The 19,758-nt window shown below is 37.4% G+C and overlaps 1 protein-coding gene across 1 annotated transcript in view; it reads right to left on the bottom strand.

Annotated features, from left to right (window-relative positions):
* The window catches only part of LOC102404947 (disintegrin and metalloproteinase domain-containing protein 2), a 101,008-nt gene extending 90,555 nt beyond the window's left edge, over positions 1–10,453 (bottom strand). The window contains exons 1-4 of the mRNA XM_025278209.2: positions 10,346–10,453; positions 9,691–9,767; positions 7,365–7,420; positions 2,206–2,284 (exon numbers count right to left, since the gene is read on the bottom strand). Of these exons, the coding sequence (XP_025133994.2) occupies positions 2,206–2,284; positions 7,365–7,420; positions 9,691–9,767; positions 10,346–10,400 (267 nt within the window). The 5' untranslated portion in view covers positions 10,401–10,453. The remainder of the gene's footprint in view (positions 1–2,205; positions 2,285–7,364; positions 7,421–9,690; positions 9,768–10,345) is intronic.
* Positions 10,454–19,758: the final 9,305 nt, after the last annotated feature.

Genomic DNA, 19,758 nt, shown 5'->3' with positions numbered 1-19,758 from the left:
GTGTTAGGTATATAGAATCACATAAAAATTAGGTGTGGGACATTGCGGCCACGTGCATATTATCGTCTCTATTTTTTTTTTTTTTTTAGTTCTGTCTCTCTCCCTCTTGAGGTTTCCCAGGTAGCTCAGTGGTAAAGAATATGCCTGCCAGTGCAGGATACATAGAAGATGTGGGTTTGATCCCTGGAGAATAAAATGACAACCCACTCCAGCATTCTTGCCTGAAGAATCCTATGGACAGAGGAGCCTGGTGGGCTATAGTCCATAGGGTCACAAAGAGTTGGATATGATTAAGCATGCACACACTCTCCTTTACCACACTCACACACACACAAAATGCCACACAGTATGTCTATTATATATGTATATATGCATAAGTGTATATATCATAAGACTTCTAGACAGTATGCATTATTTATACATTTGTATAGAGAACTCCATAGACGATTCACATGTATTTGCCTACTCTGTTGGGCAAAAGTTAAAAAACACACCATATTTATTATTTTCCCTGTTAAGAGCTGAGTCTATAAAAATGCTTTCACTTCAACATAGTGGTATAATTTGCTACATAGAAATCAGAATTGCAAACAAAAAATCAAACAGGTATTTGTGCATGCTAAGTCGCTCAGTCGTGTTCGACTCTTTGTGACCCCATGGTCTATGTAGCCTGCCAGACTCCTCTGTCCATGGGATTCTCAGGCAAGAATACTGGAGTGGGTTGCCATGACCACCTCCAGGGGGTCTTCCCAACCAAGGGATCGAACCCACATCTTCAGCATCTCCTGCATTGATAGGCGGGTTCTTTACCACTAGTGCCACCTGGCTGGCAGCAAGTAACTGAAACCAGGCAAAGAGAAAGCAGTGATAAAAGGATGATGGTGCTCACCCAGTCCTACCAGTCACCACCTTAGTTAACCAGACCTTCTGGTGCGGGTATTAGAGGCTGCACTGGACGAGCCTCTTTGTTCCCCAGTTGCCACACGTGCACAGCACTTGTGGTCATCTCTTTTCTGCTCTCCCAGGCTAGCAAGGCCTTCCACCTCTTTCCCTGGTTCACCCTCTATACTGCTAACTGAACAGCCACTGGCGAGTGTGAACATGGCTAGGCTAGTTCTTGCTGATATTTCCCCAGCAGCTCCCTGTGTCAGTAGGGATGAAGTCCACATGGATTTCCATGACACAGCATATCTTTCATGGCCTGGCCCACTCATATCCTTCTCCTGCTTGCTGTGTTCCTGCCCAGGTGTTTCATGCTATGCACATACTTAGCTATCTCAGAGTCACTGGTCCTAGACCCATTCCCCATGAGGAATGGAGATATGCCTCCTGCCATCTTAAAACCAATTTCCTGGGCCACCTTATTCCATTGAAGGCTTGGCTTAAAACCATTTCTGTGTGGATTTCTCCGAGAGTAGGTATCACCATATGTTTCAGGTATTGGTGAGGCAGGGTAAATGGAAAAAGCAAAAACAGCATTTCAGGAATGGGTAATCCCTGAAGTTCTATGCATCCTTCTATATTATTTTTTACAACAAATCACAAGCTGTATTAAATGAAGCTCTGGATATTCCAAATAGATGAACATGTAGTATATTCCTTAATGTGCATGAAATGTAACATGTGTACTTCTTTGGTCCCTGAACATACTTCAGATAAGTCTTTGGATTCTCCGTTTCTTCCAGATTTAGCTTTCCTGACTCCAGTCATGTTCTCTCATTGTAAGTATCTCACTCCATATTCAACCCTTTTACCACATCCACGTGCAGCATCATGAAAAGAAAGAAAAGAAAGTGAAGTCGCTCAGTCGTGTCCGACTCTTTGTGACCCCATGGACTGTGGCCTGTCAGGCTCCTCCATTGATGGGATTTTCCAGGCAAGAGTGCTGGAGTGGGTTGCCATTTCCTTCTCCGGGGATCTTCCCGACCCAGGAATCGAACCTGGGTCTCCTGCATTGTAGGCAGACGCTTTACCGTCTGAGCCACCAGAGAAGCCATCATGAAACAGTAGCTTAAATGCATCGCGGTCATAAGCGGTTTAACCATCTGTGTCGCACAGCTAACTGGAAACACATCATCAAAAGGAAATGGTTATATTTATGCCAAAACAAAACTCCAGCCCTTTCCATTCTAGCACCATGTGGACCCTAAGTAAGATGATCACAGAAGCTCATATAATAAAGGTAAAACAGACAGTAAAACGTACCTGGAACTCATGTTCAAGAGGTTTCATACTTCCTGTGCCACTGTAACCATAAACTCTAAAATTACGAGGTAAGAAAGCTCTGTAAAATAAGATTTTCATGGAAAATTAAATAAGTATCTAAGGGAAAATGTGTTTCCTAGATTTTATTTTGAAAAGATATTTCTTTTATTATATTTATTATAGATAGGAAGAGAGAGAGAAAGGGAGAGAAAGGAGACAGACAGATTCTCTGAATACAAGAATTTCGTTCTAATTTTGGAGAAGGAAATGGCAAGCCACTCCAGTGATCTTGCCTGGAGGATCCCATGGACAGAGGAGCCTGGCAGGCTACAGTCTGTGGGGTCACGGGAGTCAGAACCAACTTAGCGACCCTACTACTACTACTAAAAGTTTGATGTATGGCAAAACCAATGTTGTAAAGTAAAAAAAATAAAAATAAAAATAAAGTCAGAATTCTGAATAACAACAACAACAACAAAAAAATAAAATTCACATTGGAGAAGGAAATGGCAACCCACTCCAGTATTCTTGCCTGGAGAATTCCATGGACAGAGGAGCCTGGCGGGCTGCAGTGCATGGGGTCACAGGGAGTTGGACATGACTGAGTGACTAACACACACACACACACACACACACACACACACACACACAGTTCTAATCTGGCTCAAAAATTTCTAGTCTTCAGACCTCTCCTCATTCACCTCACTGTCACACTGTCCTCCCTGCTGTTTTTAAACACAACGGGCAAACCTCCATCTCAGGGTATTTGCACTAGCTGTTGCCTCTTCCTGGGATGTTTTTCAACATAGCTGGTTGTCTCACCTACTTCAAGTCTTTGCTTATATACCCTCATCTCCCTGAGGTTTCTCTCAACAAGTTTATAAAACTTGGCAACTTTCCCAATTATCAAAGCATATGGTTTTCAAATGACACTTCTTACTTTGCTCTATAATTTTGCTTAAGCATGTGTCACCTTCTAGTATTCTTTCTAATCCCCTTTTTAAATCACATTATTTTTAGTCTCATCTGATAATATAAAAGTCATATGCATTTTGTTTACTCATGTAATTCAAGCTCTTAAAAAATATCTGGAAAATAACAGTCAACAAATATTGAACTAATGTGATATGAAGTCAACAGACAAGGTGGGGATCTCACTTTAAAGGGGCTGGTGCACTGGGATGACCCAGAGGGATGGTATGGGGAAGGAGGTGGGAGGGGGGTTCAGGATTCGGAACATGTGTACACCCGTGGCGGATTCATGATGATGTATGGCAAAACCAATACAATACTGTAAAGTAATTAAAAAATACATTATTTGTAAACATGGGAAGAGGATGTTTAAAAGTCTCTTATAAAAAGAAAAGGTAGGTGTCGGCATTTCATTTTCATTTTCCCAATATGTATAGTATAAAGACTGGGGACTCATGGCAGTCTGGATCTGTTAAAGCAAAAGTTAAAAGAGCCAAACCACTGACAAGCAGAACAAAATTTTTCTCATTCCTGTAGCAAAAAGAAAAAGCAACACACAATGGAGTGGAGCTCCAGGGGATGCACAGATTCTGGGTTGAAAGCTCTATGAAGAGACTTAACTAGTGATATGCAGGTACTGTTTTTTTTTTTTTTTTTTTTTTTGCAAAGAAAGAAGTCATGTATCTATGCTTGGCCAAGGGAGGAAGCTATTACTGAGGAGTCTAGAAACCAGCAGAACTTTTGGTGGCTGTGCAGTTCTGGAATAAACATATGAATATTTAAGTTGTATCAAATACATAGCTTCTTTCCCTGTAAAATCATTTGCCAAATTTTGAAGTTGCACAGAGTAGCCAAGGAGCTAAACTTAAATCTCCGAAAATAAGACCATTTTTTTTTCAAAATTGGTGGTATAGACTCAATAAATCCTATTTTATTCAAACATGATAAAAGCAAAGAAAAATTACACCTACATTACTAGTTTTAAAGGCTGATGAAAACCAAACTAAAACCTTCCAAGTATTTAGAAGAAAAAGATGTACCCTTCAAGGAAGAGCACTAAGACTGAGAGCTTAAGTTGTCAATACAAATGAGGAAAGAAAGCCAGGAGACAATGAAATAAATACTTTTAAAGGACAGAAGTCACTTTAAAAAGGTCATCCCAGAAGTTATTCCAGCAAACATGTTTTTAAGAATAAGGTTAGACATAGGTGAAAAAAAAAAGAAAAATGTACATATGAACACCAAGAGGGAAAAGAGAGGGTTGGAATGAATTAGGAGACTGGGATTGATGTATATACACTGTTGACGCTGTGTATAAAATAGATAATGAGAACCTTCTGTATAGCACAGGGAACTAACTACACTCAGTGGTCTGTGGTGGCCTAAATGGGAAAGAAATCTGAAAAAGAGGGGATATACGTATATGTATTGCTGATTCACTTTGTTGTACAGTAGAAACTAACACAATATTGTAAACCAACCATATGCACATAAAATTATCTTCTTTCGTGTTTTTGATTTTTTAAGATTTATTTTTAATTGGAGGATAATTACTTTACAATGTTGTGTTGGCTTCTGATGTACAGTGCGAATCAGCCATAAGAACACATATATCCCTCTCCCTCCTGAAAGTGCCTCTTCAGCCCCTTCCACCCTATCATCTAGGTCATCACAGAGCACCAGGCTGAGCTCTCTGTGCTACACAGCAGCTTCCCACTAGTTATCTGTTTCACACATGGTAGGGCATATGTTTCACTGCTACTCTCTCAATTCATCTAATTTTTTTTTAAGAGGTTTAACTGCCCACAAAGGGAAAGGTGAGGTGAAGATGGAGCAGAGAGAGATTTGAAAGATGCTGGTCCTGAAGATTCAAATGATAAGGTTACAGGCCAAGGAAAGCTGGCAACCATCAGAAGCAGGGAGGGGTGGAAGACACACTACACCTCATAATCCCCAGGGAGCCTAGTCCTGCTGACATCTTCATTTTGTCTCAGTGATACTAATTGCAGAATTCTGGCCTCCAAAAATGTAAGGCAATAAATTTCTGTTGTAATCCACTCCATTTGTGGTGATTTGTTACAAGTGACACAGGAAACTATATGTGTATGTTCTAGAAAATTTAGAAAAATGCATAAATGTACATAGAAAAAAAATCACTTGCAATCCCACTGCTCAGGAATTTTACTGTGAACTTTTTTGTGAACTTCTTTCTAAATCCTTTACTTAAAAAAAATATATATATATATATATATAATCATTTTTGTATATTTTCAACTTAAGTAAATTTGATATACAATAAATTGAAATATTTAAAGTAAGAAAAAGAATAAGGCTAATGTTTAACCCTGAATGCACGCTAAGCAAAAACAAGCAGACCTACAATAGAAGTGAAGAGAATTCCTGAGACATACAGAAACTAACTGCAGATAGAAACAAGTGTAGGAAAAATGAAAAGCACCAGAATGGGTAAATTCATGCTTAATTATAAAGGGACATTGACTGTACAAAAATAATCCTATTAGTACATTGGAGCTTAAAAGCATATGAGAAAAATAATGAAAAAGCAGAAGACAAGTGAAATGAAAAAGGCTTAATGATCTAACATCGTATGTGTGTGTGTGTGTGTTAGTTCCTCGGTTGTGTCTGACTCTTTGACTCCATGAACTGCAGCCCACTTAGGCTCCTCTGTCCATGGAATTCTCCAGGCAAGAACACTGGAGTGGGTAGCCACTTTTTTTCCAGGGGGTCCTTGCAATCCAGAGATTGAACCAATATCTCCTGCATTGCAGGCAGATTCTTTACCATCTGAGACACCAAGGAAGCCTCCAACAATGTAGAGTAACTTGTAAAAGTAATAATTTATATTAGATTCAATAATTCAGGAACTAATATGATAGTCTAGAGAAACTACTAAAGAATAGTAAAAAGATACATAACAAAGAATTATTTAATTTAGAGAAAATGGTATCATATAAAACATAGATTCATTAAAGTGGAGACAATGAAGGAAAAAGAAATATAAAATAAAATGTACAAAAGACAAAAATGACTTCAGACGTAATATGGAAAATCAAAGGATCAAGAAAAACAAGAGCATCTTAAAACTGTTGAACACAGCTAGACTTAGTACAGTACTTAATACTGTGTGATATCTGTACAGATATATAGGGCTCGGGAATAAACCTAAAATTAGAGAAAATAGTCCAGAAAGAGATCCCCATCATAAACACTCTTTTGAATTATGACAAACATTTCATTACAGTGAAATGGGAAAATTATATTTTCAGTAGCATGTGCTGGATTCATTGGAGGCTAATACAAAAAAATATTCAAATCTGGATTCCCATGCTCATGAAACACACAAACATCAATTCTGGATGAATCCTAGAGTTGAGTATGAAAGTGAAAACAATAAAAACTATTAGACAAAAGTGCAGCTTGAATTCATGACTGTATGGAGACAAAGATTTCTTTTAAAATATGAAAATAATAATACCTACAAAGAAAATAATAATTTGGATTGCATTAAAAGAGTTTTAGACTCAATTAAAAAAATTCCTGATGAATAAAAAATTGAAAGGGAATGACAGGAAAAATTCCTCCAAAAGCACTATTTAGATTCAATGAAGTCACAATCAATATCTATGGACATTTCTTTGTGGAAGAGTTTTTTGTAAGATATATGAAAATGAAAGTGGTAAGAAAAGCCAGAATATTCTTGATGAAGATAATATAAAGAGACCAACTAAAACTTTTAAGGACCCATAGAAAAAAATACCACTACAGTTTTGATTTTTCTTTATTCCCAAATATGGTATGCTTTTTTTTAAAACTAATTTCCTCAGCTTGTATGGGATTGAGTTTGGGTAATTACAGTTATATTCCAAGTCCTTAATACATTCTGATGTAGAAACTAATTTAAAAATCACTGTTCTTTCCACTCAAAAATCCACTATGTTCTTTCAAATATAGTTGAATATGAGAACTTGAAAACAAGTCATATTTATGTATTAATGAAAATTTCAAGATAATTAGTATATATGCTTAAAAGATTTTCCTGAAGCATGAGACAAATAGCCAGCAACTGAAAATATTAAAGAATGGAAAATAATTACTTTCTGAATAAATATAAACAGTAATTATAAATAGAACAAAGAAAAGGTGATAAAATAATGTAGGTCACCTACTTTTGCATTAGGTTCACAGTGTACGTTTTCCCTTCAATTAAAATGATGTAGGATACCTGGCAGGAGAGTGGATTAAAAAGGCAAAAGAAAAGTGAGAAAAATGTTATAAAGGAAAACTACCTTCTTTGTTACCAATAATCACATCCTAAAGCACACTAATAAAATAAAAAGAGGAAAATATATAATTTAATACTGACTTATTCCAATGGAATCAAATATTAAAATATTTGCTTCATTTGTACAGTTTTTTTTAATGTTTAGCCAATAAGATAGAACCTAAAACATTGATTATTTTAATCCAGAAGTGTGTTTGTTTAATAATGAAGTCATTGCAAAATTTGCACTTAAAAGAATATAACTACTCAATTGAAAATTTATGTAGTATAGCAAAGAATTAACTGCACATATTTAATATTTATAGATTTTATAAAATTTGTTTCAAGTTTGGATACAATATTCACTGATTTTGTTAATATTGATAAATTTTGCCTGATAAATAATGGTTGTATAGTAAATGATAACTTTACTATTTGCTTTGTACAATTTTTCTTATTTTTGTGCTAGACCTTTCTGCTCCCTTGTGATTTAGGTGTTCCTCTTGTAGGTATATATTTTAAAATCCAATTTGACATATATGTGATTTCTGATAAATTTAAGTTTAAAGTTTAATTTAAAATTTAATTCTCCATTGTATCAAGACATATGTATGCTTTGTATTCTTTTATTTGTTACAATTACAATTGCATGTTCAATTTATTTTGAGTTATACATATTCATACTTTCACCAGTTCCTGCTTTTATGTTGTTCTTTGTCTCAGTTTCAGTGTCTACCTGCTGAAGTACATTATTTAAAATATTTTCTTCTCTTGTAATCTGAAAGTGTTAATGTAATCTAATTTCTAATAAACTGCATTTATTCTGTGTTGTGATACCTGATCTCAGTTCATCTATGTTTAATGTATCCTATTCTCCAGACTTTTTCTCTCTCTTTTCTAGGAATTCTAATTATTCTGTATCTATAAGCCTCTAATTCTCCCTTTTTTGTTTAGCCATTTATATATTGTATCTGTTTATTTCTTCAGCTGTCTCTGGTCTACTTAATTCTTGATTTTACACACATATCTTTCACATAGAAATTCCACTCAGTTATTTTTAAAATCTTTTAGTCTTTTTAAGTTGAATATTCTCTTATGATAATTTCTTAATTATAATAATTATAAATATAACACATTGCATATTGTGATTGTAGCATTTGTGAAATCCGTAGGTATGATAACCTCATCAGTTCAAAAATACTATTAATCCCTTATTATGTATTCATTACTGTTCTAGGCATTGGAATTAGAGATGTTAACAAAATAGTCAAAAATTTTTCCTCATGAATTTGACAGTTGAGGAAAGATTTTTTTCTACTTCTCTTATGGGAATTACTGTCATAGAATCTGGTGAAACCTGGTTGAAGACATTTCCCTCTTAAGTAGATTCTGTGTATATTTTCTAATATGACCAAGTAATCCCATAGATTTTTTTCATAAAAGATAAAACACTCTTTAAATGCTGTTAAATGTCTTGTTTTTTATTTAAATAATTTAAAGTTTTCATTAAATACATACTCCCTTATAAATTATATATTGACAATTTTAAGCTTGTAATATCTGTTAGGGTGAGCAGTAAGTAGTTACTAAGTAAGTATTTGCATTCAAATTATCTAAACATTTACTACTCAATCACAAAGAAGATTCAGGTGTACCGTTTCAAAAATCATACTTCATTTCTTTAGAAATTATTCTGGAAATTAATAAAAAAGATAAGAATCTTTCAATTGATTCAAAGAATAAAAAAGAGAAAACTAATACTTGAACCAAGACAAACTAAGATGGCATGAAAAAAATCCTTTATGATCAACATGTTTGCAATCAAGATGTAAAAATTATTCATGTAACATTTCATTACATCAAATGCTTATCATTCCATATAAGGATACCATAGGTTTACTAAAGGACAACTAAAATCCTCCAAATCTTGCATGGTGAGTGAGGGTCAAGAGACTCTAAGTGGATCAAGTCAGAGATTATTCAGACACTCAAGAGGGAAACATTTAGAAGATGGGCCTTGGGACTTTAATATAAGCATCATTTCATCATATTTCTATGAAACACTGTTAATCTTGGTTCATTTTCAAAAGGGCTTTTTCACTTAAGAAAAATTAGGGATAAATATAAAATTCAGGAAGTGAGCAAGGATGAAAAACACCAGGTTTACTTATTAGGAACAAAATATTCACATGCTTTTTTTAGTTCGTGGGAAATGTTAGTGCTTTAATTACATGTGTTTCTACTCCTCCACTTGATGTTGACCGTATTTTCTCCGGAACTGTAAACTGCACACGTAGTCTTTCAGAATCTGTAAGGTGCAAAATGTTTTACTGGGGCAACATCCATCACCTCACAGCTTCCCTCGTTATTTCCTCATCTAAACCCATAATATTCTACACGCTATCCCTCATTTCTGCTCTCTTTTCAAATACCCTCAATATCCACTTTCTTCTAGAATTACAAATCTTTTCAAGAGAAATAAGTATGCTGCTTTAGGAATATTGTCCTGTGGGCAGGTTCCCGGTAACCCTGAGGCAATAGGTCCAAGTATTATTAGAACAAAGAAAGTCAGATCCTTTGGACTTTCCAAATACCGAGCGGAGAGATCAAAAACTCAGGGCAGTCTATGAAACAATCATCTTAAGGCATGTGCTCCAGCACCGGCATCGGCATCGCACATATTTACTACGGTCTCAAGAAGAGTGGTCAAGACCCTCACAACCAAAGTGGATTTTGACTGGGGAAGGAGGCAATGCGAGACTGTTTTCGGGCTTACATAGTTGGAGCTCCCGTCAAGAAAGCGTTTTCACAGAGATAGCCGGCCTCTTAGAAACGGAAAGGAGCCCTGACACTCCCAACAGGTCAGAAGAGAGATTTTGTACTTACTGTCGTCTGTCTGAAGCCCGGTGAGCCCCAGGAGCAGAGACAGAAGGCACAACATGGCTTGATGTCCTGAATGCCGCCCGAATGACGGCCGTTGGCTTGACGACAGGACGGTTGGGGAGCGCGAGGAGGCGCCTCACCGCCACGGCCACGCACACTGCAGGAGGCAGGCGGCTGGGAGAGCCCTGGGTCCAGACTGCGGATGCTGTGTGCTCTTCACCGTGGGCGACCTGGGCCCCTAAGCCTGTGCAGGAGGCTGCAACCCAGTGTGACTCTGCCTTCTGGCTAAGAAAGTGCAGCATCACTTTTGAAACAGAAGGTTGAAGAGCTAATGAACAGGAAGGTTCATCTGTACCTTAACTGAACTTTTATATATAATATAATGTGTACAAATATATATATTTATAAATAAACATATAATATATTTATGTACAGCTCAATATTCAAGTGAACAGACCAGTATAATTAATACCTAGATCCAGATCAAAAAATAAAATATAGAAATACTAAAGCTGCCAGACTGTGAAAACTGTCAGTAGCCCCTGACAATCACTACTTTTAACACAATAGTTTTGTCTGTTTTTGAACTTATATAAATGGAGCTAATCATCATGTATTCTTTTTATGTTTAAGTTCTTTTAACATTAGGAGATCCATTCATATTGTGAATAGTAACAGTTATTTTTTTCTCTTGTTGCTGTATATCATGCATTGAATGAATATGTTTATCTGTTTTTTTTTTCTATTTTACTATTGATTATAATTTTATTCATTATAGTTGCAGCTATTAGAAAACATATTTGGCATAATACCATCCAGGTCCATATCTGTTGTTGCAAATGATATTATGCTTGCTGAAATAAGTCAGACAGAAAAAAGAAAAATACTGTATGTTATCACTTATATTTGAAGTCTAAGAAATAAAAAAAACGAGTATAAAGAAACAAACTCACAGATATAGCAAGCAAAGTATAAAGTGGGGAGAAGAAAGTGGAGAAGAGAGTGAATGGGGTATGAGGATTAAGAGGTACAGACTCCTTTGTATAAAATAAATCAGCTACAGGGATATAATGCACAGCACAGAGAATATAGCCAATATTTTATAATAACTTTAAGTTGAGTATAATCTATAAAAATTCTTGAATCACTATGTTGTACACCTCAAACTAATATAATTTTGTAAATCAACTATATTTCAATTAAAAAAATATTTTGGATCAGTGAAAATAACCAAAAACCAAAACCAAAATCAAAACAAACTATGTTTGGCCCCTCTATTTCATTAAGGTCTGTCAATTTTTGATTCTTGTATTTTGAAGATGTATCATTTTTTAATGTGCCCATTTAGGGATATTTTGTTTTCTTGATAAATTGACCTTTGTCATTATAAATACCACTTTTTACTTAGGTATATGCCATTTGGTGATTTACACTGGGTGTATTCTAGAGTAAAGTTGCTGGATCACAGAGTATATGTTAGTAGGTACATTCAAAAAGTTTTCTAAGATTACTGTACGAATTTGTATTCCCACCAGAAATGTACAAGAATTACATTTCATATCAATGCTTACTTTTTTTTTTGCCTTTTAGGTTTTTTTTTTTGCGGTGCCTAAATATTACATTAAAAAATTTTTTTTTTACTTTACAGTCTTGTATTGGTTTTGCCATACATCAACATGCATCTGCCACAGGTGTAACATGTTCTCCATCCTGAACACCCTCCCATCTCCCTCCCCATACCATCCCTCTGGGTCATCCCAGTGCACCAGCCCCAAGCTTCCTGTATCCTGCATCGAACCTGGACTGGTGATTCATTTCTTATATGATATTATACATGTTTTGATGCCATTCTCCCAAATCATCCCACCCTTGCTCTGTCCCACAGAGTCCAAAAGACTGTTCTATACATCTGTGTCTCTTTTGCTTTCTCGCATACAGGGTTGTCGTTACCATCTTTATAAATTCCATATATATGCGTTAGTATACCGTATTGGTGTTATTCTTTCTGGCTTACTTCACTCTGTATAATAGGCTCCAGTTTCATCCACCTCATTAGAACTGATGCAAATGTATTCTTTTTAATGGCTGAGTAATACTCCATTGTGTATATGTACCACAGCTTTCTTATCCATTCGTCTGCTGATGGACATCTAGGTTGCTTCCATGTCCTGGCTATTATAAACAGTGCTGCGATGAACAATGGGGTACACGTGTCTCTTTCAATTCCGGTTTCCTCGGTGTGTATGCCCAGCAGTGGGATTGCTGGGTCATATGGCAGTTCTATTTCCAGTTTTTTAAGGAATCTCCACACTGTTCTCCATAGTGGCTGTACTAGTTTGCATTCCCACCAACAGTGTAAGAGGGCTCCCTTTTCTCCACATCCTCTCCAGCATTTATTGCTTGTAGACTTTTGGATCGCAGCCATTCTGACTGGCATGAAATGGTACCTCATAGTGGTTTTGATTTGCATTTCTCGGATAATGAGTGATGTTGAGCATCTTTTCATGTGTTTGTTAGCCATCTGTATGTCTTCTTTGGAGAAATGTCTAGTTATTTGGGCTATTTTTTGATTGGGTCATTTATTTTTCTGGAATTAAGCTGCAGGAGTTGCTTGTATATTTTTGAGATTAGTTGTTTGTCAGTTGCTTCATTTGCTATTATTTTCTCCCATTCTGAAGGCTGTCTTTTCACCTTGCCTATAGTTTCTTTTGTTGTGCAGAAGCTTTTAATTTTAATTAGATCCCATTTGTTTATTTTTGCTTTTATTTCCAATATTCTGGGAGGTGGGTCATAGAGGATCCTACTGTGATATATGTCAGAGAGTGTTTTGCCTACATTCTCCTCTAGGTGTTTTATAGTTTCTGGTCTTACGTTTAGATCTTTAATCCATTTTGGGTTTATTTTTGTGTATGGTGTTAGAAAGTGTTCTAGTTTCATTCTTTTACAAGTGGTTGACCAGTTTTCCCAGCACCGCTTGTTAAAGAGATTGTCTTCTCTCCACTGTATATTCTTGCCTCCTTTGTCAAAGATAAGGTGTCCATAGGTGCGTGGGTTTATCTCTGGGCTTTCTATTTTGTTCCGTTGATCTAAATTTCTGTCTTTGTGCCAGTACCATACTGTCTTGATGACTGTGGCTTTGTAGTAGAGCCTGAAGTCAGGTAGGTTGATTCCTCTAGTTCCATTCTTCTTTCTCAAGATTGCTTTGGCTATTCTAGATCTTTTGTATTTCCATACAAATTGTGAAATTATTTGTTCTAGCTCTGTGAAAAATACCATTGGTAGCTTGATAGGGATTGCATTGAATCTATAGATTGCTTTGGGTAGTATACTCATTTTCATATATTGATTCTTCTGATCCATGAACATGGTATAATTCTCCATCTCTTAGTGTCCTCTTTGATTTCTTTCATCAGTGTTTTATAGTTTTCTATATATAGGTCTTTAGTTTCTTTAGGTAGGTATATTCCTAAGTATTTTATTCTTTTCATTGCAATGGTGAATGGAATTGTTTCCTTAATTTCTCTTTCTATTTTCTCATTATTAGTGTATAGGAATGCAAAGGATTTCTGTGTGTTGATTTTATATCCTGCAACTTTACTTTATTCACTGATTAGCTCTAGTAATTTTCTGGTGGAGTCTTTAGGGTTTTCTATATAGAGGATTATGTCATCTGCAAACAGTGAGAGTTTTACTTCTTCTTTTCCAATCTGGATTCCTTTTATTTCTTTTTCTGCTCTGATTGCTGTGGCCAAAACTTCAAAAACTATGTTGAATAGTAGTGGTGAGAGTGGGCACCCTTGTCTTGTTCCTGACTTTAGGGAAAATGCTTTCAATTTTTCACCATTGAGGATAATGTTTGCTGTGGGTTTGTCATACATAGCTTTTATTATGTTGAGGTATGTTCCTTCTATTCCTGCTTTCTGGAGAGTTTTTATCATAAATGGATGTTGAATTTTGTCAAAGGCTTTCTCTGCATCTATTGAGATAATCATGTGGCTTTTATTTTTCAATTTGTTAATGTGGTGTATTACATTGATTGATTTGTGCATATTGAAGAATCCTTGCATCCCTAGGATAAAGCCCACTTGGTCATGGTGTATGATCTTTTAATGTGTTGTTGGATTCTGATGGCTAGAATTTTATTAAGGATTTTTGCATCTATGTTCATCAGTGATATTGGCCTGTAGTTTTCTTTTTTTGTGGGATCTTTGTCAGGTTTTGGTATTAGGGTGATGGTGGCCTCATAGAATGAGTTTGGAAGTTTACCTTCCTCTGTAATTTTCTGGAAGAGTTTGAGTAGGATAGATGTTAGCTCTCCTCTAAATTTTTGGTAGAATTCAGCTGTGAAGCCATCTGGACCTGGGCTTTTATTTGCTGGAAGATTTCTGATTACAGTTTCAATTTCCGTGCTTGTGATGGGTCTGTTAAGATTTTCTATTTCTTTCTGGTTCCGTTTTGGAAAGTTGTACTTTTCTAAGAATTTGTCCATTTCTTCCACTTTGTCCATTTTATTGGCATATAACTGCTGATAGTAGTCTCTTATGATCCTTTGTTTTTCTGTGTTGTCTGTTGTGATCTCTCCATTTTCATTTCTAATTTTATTGATTTGATTTTTCTCCTTTTGTTTCTTGATGAGTCTGGCTAATGGTTTGTCAATTTTATTTATCCTTTCAAAGAACCAGCTTTTGGCTTTGTTGATTTTTGCTATGGTCTCTTTTGTTTCTTTTGCATTTATTTCTGCCCTAATTTTAAAGATTTCTTTCCTTCTACTAACCCTGAGGTTCTTCATTTCTTCCTTTTCTAGTTGCTTTAGGTATAGAATTAGGTTATTTATTTGACTTTTTTCTTGTTTCTTGAGGTATGCCTGTGTTGCTATGAACGTTCCCTTTAGCACTGCTTTTACAGTGTCCCATAGGTTTGGGGTTGTTGTGTTTTCATTTTCATTTGTTTATATGCATATTTTGATTTCTTTTTTGATTTCTTCTGTGATTTGTTGGTTATTCAGCAGTGCATTGTTCAGCCTCCATATGTTGGAATTTTTAATAGTTTTTCTCCTGTAATTGAGATCTAATCTTACTGCATTGTGGTCAGAAAAGATGCTTGGAATGATTTAAATTCTTTTGAATTTACCAAGGCTAGATTTATGGCCCAGGATGTGATCTATCTTGAAGAAGGTTCCGTGTGCTCTTGAGAAAAAGGTAAAATTTATTGTTTTGGGGTGAAATGTCCTATACATATCAATTAGGTCTAACTGGTCTATTGTATCATTTAAAATTTGTGTTTCTTTGTTAATTTTCTGTTTAGTTGATCTATCCATAGCTGTGAGTGGATTATTAAAGTCTCCCACTATTATTGTGTTATTGTTAATTTCCCCTTTCATACTTGTTAGCATTTGTCTTACATATTGTGGTGCTCCTTTGTTGGGTGCATATATATTTATCATTGTTATATCTTCTTGGATTGATCCTTTGATCATTATGTAGTGTCCTTCTTTGTCTCTTTTTACAGCCTTTGTTTTAAAGTCTATTTTATCTGATATGAGTATTGCTACTCCTGCTTTCTTTTGGTCTCTATTTGCGTGGAATATCTTTTTCCAGCCCTTCACTTTCAGTCTGTATGTGTCCCCTGTTTTGAGGTGGGTCTCTTGTAGACAACATATATAGGGGTCTTGTTTTTGTATCCATTCAGCCAGTTTTTGTCTTTTGGTTGGGGCATTCAATCCATTTACATTTAAGGTAATTATTGTTAGGTATGATCCCATTGCTATCTACTTCATTGTTTTGGGTTCGAGTTTATACATGGTTTTTGTGTCTCCTGTCTAGAGAATATCCTTTAGCATTTGTTGGAGAGATGGTTTGGTGGTGCTGAATTCTCTCAGCTTTTGCTTGTCTGTAAAGCTTTTGATTTCTCCTTCATATTTGAATGAGATCCTTGCTGGGTACAGTAATCTGGGCTGTAGGTTATTTTCTTTCATCACTTTAAGTATGTCTTGCCATTCCCTCCTGGCCTGAAGAGTTTCTATTGAAAGATCAGCTGTTATCCTTATGCGAATCCCCTTGTGTGTTATTTGTTGGTTTTCCTTTGCTGCTTTTAATATTTGTTCTTTGTATTTGATCTTTGTTAATTTGATTAATATGTGTCTTGGGGTGCTTTGCCTTGGGTTTATCCTGTTTGGGACTCTCTGGGTTTCTTGGACTTGGGTGATTATTTCCTTCTCCATTTTAGGGAAGTTTTCAACTATTATCTCCTCAAGTATTTTCTCATGGTCTTTCTTGTTGTCTTCTTCTTCTGGGACTCCTATGATTCGAATGTTGTGGCATTTAATATTGTCCTGGAGGTCTCTGAGACTGTCCTCATTTCTTTTAATTCGTTTTTCTTTTTTCCTCTCTGATTCATTTATTTCTACCATTCTATCTTCTATTTCACTAATCCTATCTTCTGCCTCCGTTAGTCTACTACTTGTTGCCTCCAGAGTGTTTTTGATCTCATTTATTGCATTATTCATTTTATATTGACTCTTTTTTATTTCTTCTAGGTCCTTGTTAAACCTTTCTTTCATTTTCTCAATCCTTGCCTCCAGGCTATTTATCTGTGATTCCATTTTTATTTCAAGATTTTGGATCATTTTCATGATCATTATTCGGAATTCTTTATCAGGTAGATTCCCTATCTCGTCCTCTTTTGTTTGGTTTGGTGGGCATTTATCCTGTTCCTTTACCTGCTGGGCATTCCTCTGTCTCTTCATTTTGTTTACATTGCTGAACTTGGGGTGGCCTTTCTGTATTCTGGCAGCTTGTGGAGTTCTCTTTATTATGGAGTTTCCTCATTGTGGGTGGGGTTGTTCAGTGGCTTGTCAAGGTTTCTTGGTTAGGGAAGCTTGTGTCGGTGTTCTGGTGGGTGGAGCTGGATTTCTTCTCTCTGGAGTGCAATGAAGTGTCTAGTGATGAGTTACGAGATGACAATGGATTTGGAGTAACTTTGGGCAGCCTGTATATTGAAGCTCAGGGCTGTGTTCCTGTGTTGCTGGAGAATTTGCATGGTATGTCTTACTCTGGAACTTGTTGGCGCTTGGGTGGTGCTTGGTTTCAGTGTAGGTATGGAGGTGTTTGATGAGCTCCTATTGCTTAATGTTCCCTGGAGTCAGGCATTCTATGATGTTCTCAGAATTTGGACTTAAGCCTCCTGCTTCTGGTTTTCAGTCTTATTTTTACAGTAGTCTCAAGACTTCTCCTTCTATACAGCACCATTGATAAAACATCTAGGTTAAAGATGAAAAGTTTCTCCACAGTGAGGGACACCCAGAGAGGTTCACAGAGTTACATGGAGAAGAGAATAGGGAGGAGGGAGTTAGAGGTGACCCGAATGAGATGAGGTGGAATCAAAAGAGGAGAGAGCAAGCTAGCCAGTAATCACTTCCTTATGTGCGCACCACAGTCTGGACTGCTCAGAGATGTTCATGGAGTTATACAGAGAAGAGAAGAGGGAGGAAGGAGACAGAGGTGGCCAGGAGGATAAAAGGGGGGAATGAAAAGGAGAGAGACAGATCCAGCCAGTAATCAGTTCCCTAAGTGTCCTCCGCCGTCTGGAATACACAGAGATTCAGAGATTTTGGTAGAGTAGAGAAGAGAAAGAGGAGGGAGGAGACAAAGGCGACCTAGTGGAGAGAAAGGAGAGTCCAAAGGGGGAGAGAGCAGTCAAGCCAGTAATCTTTCTCCCAAGTAAAAATAGGTACTGAAGATTGGGTTCTTAAAGGGACAAAATAGAAGACTGTTGAGAGTCCCTGGGACTGCAAGGAGATCCAACCAGTCCATTCTGAAGGAGATCAGCCCTGGGATTTCTTTGGAGGGAATGATGCTGAAGCTGAAACTCCAGTACTTTGGCCACCTCATGCAAAGAGTTGACTCATTGGAAAAGACTCTGATGCTGGGAGGGATTGGGGGCAGGAGGAGAAGGGGACGACAGAGGATGAGATGGCTGGATGGCATCACTGACTCAATGGACATGGGTCCGGGTGAACTCCGGGAGTTGGTGATGGACAGGGAGGCCTGGCGTGCTGGGATTCATGGGGTTGCAAAGAGTCAGACACGACTGAGTGACTGAACTGAACTGAACCAAAAAGCAAAGATTAAAATTCTAGAATACAGGTTGGATTTTCAAAAGTACACTATTAAAGAAAAGAAGAAGACAAAGAAAAAAAAAGTCACAAAAGTTATTAATATACATATATGAAGTTTGCTTTAAAAAATAGTCTTTTTTTGAAAAGTAATAGTAGGTTATAAAAATGAACATTAAAGGAGTAATAGAGGACTTAAAAAAAGTTAAAAAAGAAAAAAAAAGAAGAAGAAGAAGAAAAAAGAAAAGAATGATAGTAAAAATAGTAAGAATATACCTAGGACTTTCTCTGGTGTTGCGGGCAGTGTGGGGTCAGTTCATTTTTGGATAGTTTCTTGGTCCAGCTTATATTTCTCAAGATCTATAGGCCCCTTCCTACGTAGTCAGTACTAACTACAGGGTTTTAATCTATTGCACCTGTCACTTCCAAGGCGGTTCCCTCAGTTTTCGCTTCTGTTTGCTGGTCTCTTCAGTGTCTGATTTCCGCCCTGACACAAGGGGGCGGTGGTGGACACCTTTTTAGGCTCACTTGTTCAGTCGCGCTGTGGGGAGGGAGGGACGCTACAAACAAATAACACTGGCGTGTGCTCGTAGTGTCTCAGCCACACTGGGCCTGCCCCCGTTCATGGCGCGTGCACCCTCCTTGCCCACATAGCTCAGGCTCTAGGTTGCTCCGCTGGGAACTGTCTGAGGCCAGCCCTGGGCTGTATGCACCTCCCAGGTCTAAGCTGCTCAGGTTCAGGCACTCAGGTAGTCCTCAGAGGCGCAGACTCTGTTGGGCCTGCGTTTTGTGCCCTTCCCAGCTCCGAGCAGCTCGGGTGATGAGGTATTTGGTGAGCACGGTCACTGCGACTTATGGCCTCTCCTGTCCCTGCTGCTCGGTTTTCTGGGTGTACAACTGGCGCACCTTCTTAGGCGGATGACTGTCCAGAACCCCAAGAAGTCTTAGTAAGCAAAGAAGCCTGCTTGCAGTTTGGTAGATAATGTCTCTCTGGGGCTGCGATTGCCCCCTTCCAGCTCTGGCTGCCTGTCACTGGAGGGGGATGGTCTGCAGCTGGCTAGTTCTGTTCCGCCCTTTGTTCTGTGCGTGGGCCTGGTGGTGTCTTGGGGCTTTTTGCGTGGTAGCTATCCCACAGTCTGGTTTGCTAGCCCAAATTAGTTTGCTCTGATTACCCTTGGGGGCATTCAGGCCTGATCCTTACTTTAAGCAATGCAGCCCACGCCTCCCTGCCCAGCCCCTGCTTGCTAGTGGTGTGCAGGCATCTGCGCTGCTTCTCTTCCGGGGGAGTTACCGTTGGGCTCAT

Source organism: Bubalus bubalis, chromosome 1, assembly GCF_019923935.1.
Source record: "Bubalus bubalis isolate 160015118507 breed Murrah chromosome 1, NDDB_SH_1, whole genome shotgun sequence".
Classification (NCBI taxonomy): domain Eukaryota; kingdom Metazoa; phylum Chordata; class Mammalia; order Artiodactyla; family Bovidae; genus Bubalus; species Bubalus bubalis.
This window is presented reverse-complemented; position numbering and strand designations above follow the sequence as displayed.